Consider the following 11,734-nt stretch of genomic DNA (forward strand, 5'->3'; position numbering starts at 1 on the left):
TCCCTACAGTCACAGAACAACCCAGGTCATTAACAGCAAAGCCTCTACAACCAGAACAGCGAGAGAGGGAAATAGATCTATTTGTCATCCCCGAAACACTGTGGGGAGGGAGGGTACGAACCGAAGGGCTGGCTGGTACCGAGGGGGGGATCCCACTTTGGTTTTAGCATCTCTGAACACCTCCCTGTTCCACAAAAGATGATTTTCTCTCCAAGGCAGGGTCTGAGAGGCAGCTGAGCATCTGTCAGCGACCGGTGAGGAGGGGCACAACCGTCCCAACAGAGTTCAAGCACAGGTCCACACCCCCAGCACCACCCCGGGGCTTTTATTTCCTTTTAGGGTACAAAAAAAAAGGTTCATGGGAGCTTATCTCTTGTGCAGCGCTCGCTGCTCTACCGGCAGAGAATCATCTCCAAAGAATGTTTCAGTAATGCTGCGGTGCTGAATTTCAGAGGGACACTTAATCTCGCCCGAGTGGTTCACTAGGGCCAACTTTCTGAGCATGAAATATTTAACTATCCATGGGCTCCCAGCACTATAATAAAGCGACTTTTAACAAGCCTCTGAAATAAATAGGTGAAGAGGAAAGTGGGAGCTATTAAATGCACAAAACATGGGGAATTACTCTCTTCCTTCCATCCCCATGAACCCAGGACACTGCTTGCCCCCCTCCCAGCAGCAGGGACCCAGACACAAAACATCTCTTCCAGATGCTGTGAGTCCACATGGGAAGAATTGTGAACAGGAGGTCAACATAAAGATTTGAGGAGCACTGTTACCAACTTTTCCTCATTTTGGGGATGTAAAAAAAACTTATTTGACTCGCCTAAACAAAGACAAGCCTTATATTTAGGGAGCTTAAAAAACTTTGAGAAGCCCCTCACATCTTGCAATTCTCCCTCTCTCCCGCTCCAATTAACCCCATTTTTTGCCATTTAGCATGTTAAAAGACTTACAAGTGAGCATTTGCCTGTTAATGCGACGTGAGAGTTAGTAGAAGTGACATAACCCACCCAGGACCCCCTCTGAAGGCCAGTGTGCCAGGGAGGAGCTCATGCTGTACAGATTCTTTCCCGGCACAGCAGCTATTAAGCAAGGTCAGCCTTACCTCATCCCACTCCGAAGCAAAAGACGGCGACTTCTCCAGTCTCTTCTTGCCAGTGCTGCAGTTCGAGAGCGATTCACTCCGGCTCCCCATGGCATCGTCCTCCGTCGGAGAGCAGGTCAGGAGATCTGAGTCCGACTTAGACAAGCTGCGGCTGAGTTTGAGCTCAGCTTTGGGTTTGCTCCCTGGGTGGGCTCTGCCCACAGCTCTGTCCCCCTCTTCCTCGGCACCGCCGGGGTGCTGAAGCACGTGGGGCGTGACTACAGTTTCAGGATCCGCCCGGTTGACGTGCGTGTGCTGGACAGTTGCGTAGACCACTTTCTGGTTTTGGTCCGGAGAGCTGGTCCGTATCGATCCAGAGGCAGGTAAGTCAGCATCCTCCAGCTGCATAGCAGGTGGGTGGCTCGGAGCTTCCGTGCCTCCTTTCTCCGTGGAGGAAACGAGCCTGAAAGGGTCCTCGCTTATCTCACAGATTGGGGAAGAACCGTGGAGCAACCCCGAAAACTGCTCGGGAACCTGGATGTCCTGGCCGTCGGCAGAGTCCTGGCTTCGGCACTCCTGTGGTCTTCATGGGGATGAAAAACAGGGGAGGGGGGAGCATTAAAAACATGGAAGAAGCAGCAAAATTCCAGCTCTCCCCCTGCTCTCCCTCAGGAAGGGAGGGAGAGATAAAGAGAGAACAGTTCTGTATTGTTCCTCGTATTCAACTTGTACCCAAAGTCATGGCATTTATGAAATTCCAAACACTGGCCTGATTTATGCAATCTGGCAGCACTCCTTGTTGTTTTATTCCTGTTAACACTAACTATCAGGCCTTGCTATATAAGGCTAAGAGAAGTGCTAACTATATCCTGCAGAGAGAGCAAGTGAGGTAGGAGAGGCAGAGACAGAGGCTCCTGGAACATCTGATACATTTCCATAAAGGCCAAAGTGTTATTTCGAGCAGCGCTCCCTGCTCTTGGCACAAGCTGCAGGGTGGGAAAACTTCTGGACTGTAATCAACCTGCGCGTTCCAAAATCCGCTCCCCAAAAAAACCCGCTGCTTTCCTCCCTAGTGGTTTCCGAGTTTAACCTCTCCTCCTTACTCAGGGGAGAGAAATAAACAGTTTACGCAATAAGAAGCTTGATCAAAAAGTCTCTTTCTTGCAGGCAAACCACGGAGAGCAGCAGCGAGCTGTGCCTGGCCCGGAAACAGCCACTCCTGCACCTACACCTTTAATACCAGGTACCAGGGTCCTGCATAAATCGTGACTCATTGACTGACCCCATTTGCCACACGTGGACTCACCTTGGTCACATCCAAACGTGCATTTGAACCATAAAAGCAAAATTTTGTAAAGCTAAGAAGAACGACTTCTGTTTACCAAGGCTTCCTGTACCCACCCGGAATCACTTGAAAAATTTAGACGCTTCCATTTAGTGCTGAAGGAACACACTTCAGCGTGAGGATTGAAAAATGACGCTGCAAAGGAACAATACAGCAAAGCAGCCTGATAACATGGCTCTGAAAGGCAAGGAGGATGTTTAGATGTGAGGAGGAAGTCGCTTGCTTTGCCAGGCAGCAGCTCTCGGAAGCCAAGGCAATGGAATCCTCATTTCAGCAAGGCAAAATACACTAAGGAATTTTATTTATCTTTAACTAAAAGCAGCCTATTAACAACAACAGTGAGATCAACTCCTTTCCCCCAAGCATCCTTTCCAGCACTAAAACTTGACCAGGCCATTCAAACCCTAACACCCATCTGGTTCTGTGGTTCAAAATGAGCAGAAAAGGACCGAATTAGTCATCTAACTTTGCAAGCCGCTTCAGATCCCGGGGTGTCGCGCAGCCCGTGTTTGACGAGCGCAGCTATTCCCTCTCGCAGGCATTTGTTTACTCCACAGACAAGCTAAAAGCAGCTCATCCCGTTGGCCGCTGAGTCAGGAAGAGCAAAAGCCTCAACGGAGGTTAACTGCCAGGGCAGCGCGCCGGGAGACCTCGCTCCTCGCTGGGATTGAGTGATACAAAGGCTTATTTCATTCTGGATTCTATCAGTTAAGGATTCCAGGACAATTAAGTAGTTGCTGATTACCTTGCGTGGGCACATAAAGTTTTGCAAAAGGTTGCCAAAGCAAAGGGAAGCACATCGCCTGCGGGCAAATGATGCCACCAGCATCGCTCCTCACGTGCCCAACCAGAAGTTCTCAAGATCAGACTATATTCAGGTATTTGCATCAAGTTATGAAGCTGTAATGCTGGAGAGAAACCTCTGAAAAGCTCAGCCATGCTGCATTCATAGGGCAGACTGGTATTAACAAGAAAAAGTACCGACCTGCTAAGTGGGACACAGCATTGATGGACAGTCACATTAACCTGATGGGGAGGAACAAAACTTTTGCAAAACCAAATTCAAAATCAACTCAACCTCTTTCCTTCCTTGGAAATAATTTCTTCCACGCCCCAGCTTAACCTTTACTGACATTTCTGCTGCAGCCAGAGAGGCGGTTGCTGAAAGTTTATGCCATGTGCTGGAACGCTTGGGTCCAGCTAGAACAAAGTGCTCGAAAGCCAGCTCCAGAGAGTCACAAAAGGGCTCCTGTTGAACAGAAATCACAGCTGCCCATTCATCCTCAAGATGAAGGACTTCAAAATATGAGGCAGCAGCCAGAAAAGGAAGGGATGAAGCAAGGGCAAGAAAACTTGCTCAAGACGTGAGGGACATCTTGAAGGAGACATTTCAGAGAATGTAACATGGGCCGGGGCTGAAAGCTGCGGACAGAACCACTGACACCGGCAGAGAAGAGCAATCTCGCTCCTTTTTTACTGCTGAGGTGCACGTGGCTGGAACACGTGGGGTTTCAACAAGTCCTTCTGGGGTTTCCAACTAAAGGTGCCTCAGGACGGGCTGGCAGAGAGGCCAGAACAACACTGGTCATCTCGGGAAGGTGTGCGTGCCTTTTTTGGGATAGGTTGCTGGCACGATTCAGCTGATGTGCTGATCACTTTTCTCATAGCGAAAAGGGGAACAGCAGTAGTAAGGAGGGAAAAATAGGATTTGGGTGCTACAAAAGCAGAGAGACCCCACTTCTATCCATCTGCTGTACTTTAAGGGATTTGAAAGCATCCATCTCCTGTTACACCTTTTAATTTAGAAAGGGAGTCATCCTTAACACAGGAACTTCTGTCCGACTCCTTTAGCTGCTTTTACACCCAAGCTGAGACATCTGACCGGTCCTGACTTCTTCTGCCAACGCCTGCTGCAGGTTTCACTGACAGGAGGAAGAATTTCTAACACCTAATGGGAACAGGAACCCCCTTCTGGGTACAGACTGTCTGCTTCCCAGGCAGGATTCAATTAAGAGCTTCCCTGCCAGCTGCCTGATGATTCCAGATACGAAGCACTTCCCTAAACTCATAACACTAAGCTGCAACCGCCCTGCCTCGATCGAATTTCTTTCACTATATATCATCAGCAGGATTTGTTTCGTGCCCCTGGATTAGGAGAATGAAGCTGTTATTGCAGCTGCTTTTCACTAAAGCTCCCCAACCTTAAAACTAGCAAGGGCATATGCTGGTCTCTAACTTTCATATAGAGGTAGCTCCCCACGCTACACCACACCAGAATTTGTCAAGTGAGGAGCATGCAAATTATCTCCTGTGAGGAGACCAAAGAAGAGAAAGAAACTGGCCTTGAGGGTGCTACTTTAAAGGTGCAAAAGTCAGCTGCAGGAAAAGTGGAACAGCAAGGTACTGCAAGTGAAACCCAGACACGTAGAGTACGCTCCCGCATTAGTCTCGTCAAGCTGAGTCCTTCCAGGCAGAGTTTATCCTCCAAAAGCTACCCGAACTCGTGCTTTTCTGTATTCCCTTCCTGTTCAAGAAAGGGCAATAAAGCACTGTCCTAATTGCTCAGAGAGATCACTACCGCGACTCTGCACAGAAGCTTCTAAATAAATCATGACAGCAGAAACGCGGGCTTGGACCTGGGACACGGGGAAGGCGTCTGGCCTCTGGCCACGATAAAACCAAGAGAGGGCACGTAGGCTGTGGTTCTACACTATCATTCATCTCATGGCAAAGCAAGAGGTTTCGGTCCCTTCCAACCTCTGTCTGCAATATCCACGTGTCCCCGCAGGCTACCTGGAGTGATATAGGGAAGCAGGGACTTCAAGCTGGGCTCCCAGGGAAGCAGCACAGCAGAACCCCAACAAACACCAGTTTTTAATAAACTATCACAAGGAACCGAGTCAGTCCTACCTGCAGCTGGTTACTGCTGACAGCACTTGGGGATGACTCTCCTGAGAAGCAAGACAAGACATCAAAACTCAGAAGTATTTTCCGTATTCATCCTCCATCAGATTTTTCTGAACGCAGCAGGAGCTGGACAGTCTCCTCCCGGTCAGTTCGCTGCTCTTGGCCTATTTACAAGTCCCGTTACGAGGGCTGAATGCCCTGACTTCATGCATGCGATTGCACGTAGTTTCCTCACCAAAGGGGATGGGAAAGCATTTGGCTCAAAGCACTTCTGATGCTCTGCCCAAAACATTAGGCCAACTTTTCCGAGTGCTCCAGCATGTGACAGCAAACTGCTGTAACGTACACAAAAGGCAACCAAAGCCGGGCGGATAATACCACATTCAGCCAGGCACTGGATACAAGACAACTGGCAGCAAGAGGAACAAAGGCAGCTATCACATATGAAAGGCACCATTAAAACCGGCGTGCCTGAAATTCAGCCTTTCAGCTGCCCTGAAAAGCCCTTCTCAACAGCCCGCAAGAATCGGAGCCCTTCTCTTCTGACCAAAGGCTCGTCCAGAACTCATCGGGTAACATCTCGAAGGCCAGCCTCTCAGATCGAGGGCCAAGAAGCAATTCAAAGCCCTGCCTCAGCCCGCTCCTCGTCTTGGGACTGAGCTGCTGCCTTTGATGCTCCAGGACCCTCCTGATCCAGAGGTGGGAAAATTCTTCAACGCCCCAATTAAGGCTTCAGTCCTCGTTTAACTTTTTGCCAAAATAACTCTGCTGCTCCCTAAGTGCATTTCCTCCCTCTGCCATCAGCGTGTACCTCGTATTTCAAATTCAGCTACGTCTGCTTCCCCATCCCCTTCTGACATCTGACCTCAACTGCTGTGAAAGCCGGAAACGTTTCCTTTTGTTCCCAGTGTAATAATGCAGATTTCAAAGCTGATCCACCCTTCCAGAGCAGTTATGAAACTCGTGTGTAGAAAGAAGCAACCTGTAGTCCTGTGAGAGAAAGCCGGGATGGGCAATATGGGGCAAAAAAGTCAGTGCTAAAGACAAAATAGAAAAAATGTCAGTGCTCATCTCCTGCTTGGGTTGAGAAACCTGTAGTCCCCAAGAAGACAAGCAGCAGGACAAAGCTCAGCTGCTCCTGGGGACACTGTCACATGTCCCTCCTGCACAGGGATCACTCTGGTGTTTTGGAAGACTGCTGGTACCCGCTGGAGAAGGGGGACAATGGCATTCCTTTCACCACAAATGCCAATGGGAGATGGCCCTGGCAAGCTTAAGAGATGCAAGAGATGAGACTCACATTGGATGTGCCCCTTCCCCCTCAGAGCAGCTGCTCCACCGCATTAGCCATTGTGCTAACTGCCTTTAAAAGAGCAGAGAAGTCCTGGAAGATGAGAAAACTCAACTGCATCCTTAGATTTCTCCCACTACAACAGCGGAAAAGGGTCCAGGTTTGTTATGAACACCGTAACACTTTCCATAGACTGCAAACCCTGAAGCCTCAGCCATTATCTTTTATGGCTGTTAATCCTCAATAGGCTAAAGATGCTTCCTGCAACCTCCCCGTGAAACGGGGTTTAGACAGTCTGATGTCTTCAGGTGTCCAGGGGAACAGATTTTCATCAAGAACAAGCAGATGGATTACTTCGAGATTTTATTTTAACCTGACACATAATTACAACACACCTTCGCTCATATTAATCGAGCCTAGACAAGGAGTGAGAGAAAAGGAGCAAAGCAGTCAGGAATAGTTCGCACTTGAATAACCAGCAATAGCTGCACGCTGAAAAGACAGCCTGAAAGCTTCTGCTTCAATGGCTGTCACCCAAGGACTATTCCTGGCCAAGACTGCAAAGCACCAACCTGAAAAGCTTCCTAACTTTGCCTCCGGCAGCAAGTGGCTTTGGCAAATGCTGGTGGGAAAAAAACGACCTCTTATGCCACCCCGTCAAAGCCAGGAGTGCGACAGGACTCACGGAACAAAAGCTATCATGCTGCAAGAGGGTGAGGAAAAAAAAAGTAGAAAAAGCTGGAGGTCTTACAGGGCAGTCAATGAGGCATCACAGCGGCTCCTCTGTGCATCCTCAAAGTGAGGAGGTTTCCAGGTTTAGAATCCAAACTAAATCCTTCTAAATTCCTGCTCAGGATTTTTGAATACAGCACGAGATGTTTTTCCGCTAAACAAATCTTTCGTTGTTGTTGTTGTTGTTGAAGGAAAGCCAAAAAGCCCAGCAACAGCCAAACACAAGAGACATGGTGTTCCCAGATCCTTCGTAAAGCACAAAAGTCCCTCTGGGAGGAGAGTGATTAGTTTGATACTTAACCTGTCTATAGAGTGGATTTACAGTCAGTTCTAGAAAGGGGATTTCTCTACAGGTTCTTCCTCTTCCTCTGTTAGTTTTCACCTCAAATCAGCTTTAATACACAGGGGGATGTTGGTTTTAAGACCAGGATAGCACAGCAAATCACCCGCTGACATAAACATGCAGCGCCAGCAGGTCCTCAAATTCAGCTGGATGGAGAATGCGGCTCATCTAAACGCTTGCATTGGTTCATCTCACTTGTAACAACACAGCCCAGCCCTCCACCCCTCCACAACTACTTGACTGTACACAAGATGTGCTTATTTCCTAAGTTAACAGAGTAAAGTCCTCACCATCTCTTAGTCATCGAGATAGCGGAGTTGCCCTTCCTCTGTGTACGCTTTGAACAGAAACATTTAGATCTCTCCTTTACAAAAGCAAAGATTACCAGGAAACAAAACAATTGCAATCCAGACCCCAGCTGCCCCACCTAAAAAGAATTTAATTGTTCCAGTTACTCTCTGCCCTCTAAGTTTTCCTTAAATGCATCTGAGCAAACAGTTCTGCTTTTTGGATGGTCACTTACCTTTTGTTTTCCTATCCACCGCCACCGGCTTTTTAGTTTCTGCTGTAAGCAGCAGCTCGTAAGGGTGCTCCTCTTCCTCAGCTCCACTTCCCCTGCTCTTTCCTCGTGTAGCAGAGGCCTAATGAAAAACAGCATAATGTAGTGCTCCACAAAGAAATGCTATTTATCCCAGCAATAAAGCACAAGGCCTCTTTATGTCATGGTTTAAGCAAGGAACTGGCAAAGGCAACACCTTTGTTGCAGCGCGTGATCCAAAATGTAATAATCCCTTCTGCCCTTCCCCTAAAAAAACCCCAACTCCACCCAAACCCCCTTTATTTTCTAGTATTTAAGGTTGCCAACAGCCTTCTATCACCGACCAACTGATTCACTGTGCAAGGTCTGCAGACAGCCTGGAGGGGGCAAAAAAGCTGAGGCCGTTATTCCTGTTCATCCCTACTCAGACTTACTGTTGCTATTGGAATTTGCATCGTCATTCACTATTTAGTTGCTGGCCCTATTAGGATGTGGCTGGGGAAGGGAAATACAAAAAAAAAAGAGAGACAAAAAAAGCACACCCAAATCTCTGCCACCTTCTCAGAAGTCTCGGATCCAGGATTTCTAACCTCAGGATGCACAGTGCATTTAGGATTAAAGAGCCCTCAGACAATAGTGCACAAACTCAGTTTAACCTCAGGATGTGCTGCAGAGATTGGGCTCATTTAAATCCCCCAAAGGCTCTGGTTAGAACTCGTTTGTAATATTGGCAAACCCTCCAGCAAGCTGCTCTGGAAAGCCACCATCCACGTGCAGTCTTGCTGCAGACGTGCACATGTCGGTCCACCTCAAGGATAGCAGCCGTTCGACATCCTTCCCAAGCCAGGCGTGCCATCCCAGTGCTAACGGGGCTAAACTGGGCTTTAAGGCACCCTGTCTGCCTGGTCAAGCTGCCTTTCAGCACCATCTCCTGGCCAGACCCCAGCAGGCTGATGCAAGCTCATCCCAGGAGCCACGTGTGCCCACAGCCAACAGCGGTGGCTTCAAACCCCAGCCAGAAAGCCGGTGATCGCTCCATACCCGCTGCCAAGACAGGGAAGAACAGGTCTGAAGAAAACATCCCCCAAAAAAGGGTTCTCCTACCACTCCCAGACTCCTGGAACTGCCACTGTCTAGACAACAGACTGAGAACCACCTCCAGTTTTTAGCCCCGCAACGTGAAAAAGCGTCAGAGTCGCTTCAAGGGCAAACAGGTACCTACCCGACTGCAACTTAGCCAGCACCTCTGGAAGCTGGTGGGAGCCTTGGAGAGACACCCAGAAGTCAGCAACACAGACAGGATTCTGACATCCGAGTGCTGTTTCTGCAAAAACCCAGCTGGCTTTTAAATCAGCTTCCTCAATGGGAGGAAATGGGCCATGTCCGGCAAAGAAAGTATTTATTCAACCTGCTCCAAGCATGAGCTGTCAAGGCAGACCTGCTCCTTTTCAGGTGAAGGAGCTCGTAATGAGCAAATTAAGAAAAAAAACATAACCTCCTGACCAGATGGTGGCACAAAAACATCAGACCATAACAGTAGGTAACAGGCTCTTGCCAGAGATCTTGGAAAAATACTGCCCAGCAGCAGCCTGTCCTAACAGTGCTCAGGCCAGGCGTGAGCCTACGCCTAAAGCTCCTGCAGACGATTATCGTGCCGTCCTCTTTCAAACACAATTCGAAGGCAGAGAGCTCCGCAGCAGCACACAAATCCACGCTTCTCCTCTGTAAATCTTTGTGTACGCATTTATATGCTTGGCCACATTTTATTTTCTCATCCTTCCAAGCTTTAAGTAGAGTTTCAGGTTCAAATGCACTCAAAATGAAGAGAACCGTGCCGCTTCTGTGGGTTTTGCAACCAGGAGTAATAAACTTCCTGTCAATTAATGAGTCTAAATAGTCATTATTAGCAAAGCCCCCAAATTGTTCATAATGAGCACGCTCTTTAAAGTGTATTTAATCCACAGCAGAAGACTCTGAAAGACTTTTTAAAGGGTAACTCATCTCTTTTCTCCCTCCTCCCCCACCAGAACTGCAGATGAACTGCGGGAACAATCATGGCTCCTTGCCTTTTGTCTGCACTTCCCTTTCGGAGATGAGGAGCAAACAAACAAAATTAAGTTTAATTTGACTACGCAGACTCTTATGCAGCTACCAGCCCAGAAGGTTTCTGCAGATAGTGGGAGAAGGCACTCAAGCACCTCCAGACAATCAGCCCTTTCGCCTGTTCGTAACTAATGTTTTTCCGTGATGAAAGCTAAAAGTTTCTTGTTTATGCACATCTGTTTTGACTGATAGTCCCGTCTTGGCAAGGGAATAAAAAGACGACTTTTGAAAGTCGAGTTTGGCCCAAGCCCAGCGTGTGCAATGACTAACTGTCCTGGCTCCGACCTGAGCGCAGGGCTGCGGGATGGCACGTCAGGGATGTTGCTCCCTGAGCGCATTCCTGTTCACGCCTGCCCAACCCAGGGAGGACGTGCACAGAGATGATAAATAAAGGGCAAGCGTCAGAAAAACTGGAGCACCCCACAAGTAGCAAGCAAAGAAAAAGAATCAGACCCCAGACTGTCATTTCCACGCTGCCCGAAAGTTGTATTTCGTTGCGAATTAAGATCTGCCCAGCGAATCACTCTGTGTACAAGGCTATTTGCCAGCAAAATTTCCTTTTATGGATCATGTTTCCAAAGCCGTTACTGGCAGGACAACACAGCAGGTGTTTTATAATTAAATATTGCAAGATAACTCAGCAGGAGCAGCCAATGCACGTGTCCCTCCCTCGTGTTTATCATCACGAACAAGGTCTGCTTTCCAATTACGCTGTGACCTGCTACCCTGCTCTCCTCTGCCCAAAGCTGGCCACGGGACTGGCTGTCAGACGCTGCAAAGCCATTTCAACAGCAGCGGAGAGATCAGTCTGCAAGTTCACATTTCCATTTTACCGTTTCCATTTTTCCGGTCTCCCAGAGAGCCCTCGGATCTAAGGTTTGCAGGCAGGTGAATAAAAATGAGCAAAAAAGGAAGCCCAGGAGCAACAACACAGAACGGGAAAGCTTTAGTTTCACCAAAAAGCAGCTCACATGCCTTGACCTCTGCAGAAGACAGCTTTAACATGATTCTCAGCTGAATCCAAGCCTCTGATCCCTGTTCACGTCAGCGGGACCCACGAGCCCACGCATCCCCTCCACAGCTGGGAGCTCACGGGAAGCAGGAACTAACGGCCTTCCAGGCTTCGGTCTCAATCAAAGATGCATTTGGTGGGATCATTACAAGTGGGCAGCAGTCCACATCACAACGTGATTCAGAAAAATCTCTTCCTAAGGGAATTCTCAGTTAAGAATAGGAAAGTAAGGCTGAAGGTCACCACAGAGGTGCCCTGGAAGAAGCGCACGAAGGAAGTTCCCATGGCAAGTGAGAGCTGCGCTGCCAGAAGGAAAGAAAACGACGGTCACAACGCGACTTGCAAGGGAGGTAATATCACAGCTGGCTCCTCCCAA

At 48.5% G+C, this 11,734-nt stretch overlaps 1 protein-coding gene across 1 annotated transcript in view; it reads right to left on the minus strand.

The window, feature by feature from the left end:
- The window catches only part of ANKS1A (ankyrin repeat and sterile alpha motif domain containing 1A), a gene marked incomplete at both ends in the record, with an annotated part of 41,430 nt that overhangs the window by 15,699 nt on the left and 13,997 nt on the right, over positions 1-11,734 (minus strand). The window contains 3 exons of the mRNA XM_009867184.1: positions 1,109-1,670; positions 7,809-7,851; positions 8,229-8,346. Coding sequence (XP_009865486.1) covers positions 1,109-1,670; positions 7,809-7,851; positions 8,229-8,346 — 723 coding nt within the window. The remainder of the gene's footprint in view (positions 1-1,108; positions 1,671-7,808; positions 7,852-8,228; positions 8,347-11,734) is intronic.

Source organism: Apaloderma vittatum, unplaced genomic scaffold, assembly GCF_000703405.1.
Source record: "Apaloderma vittatum isolate BGI_N311 unplaced genomic scaffold, ASM70340v1 scaffold20453, whole genome shotgun sequence".
NCBI lineage: Eukaryota > Metazoa > Chordata > Aves > Trogoniformes > Trogonidae > Apaloderma > Apaloderma vittatum.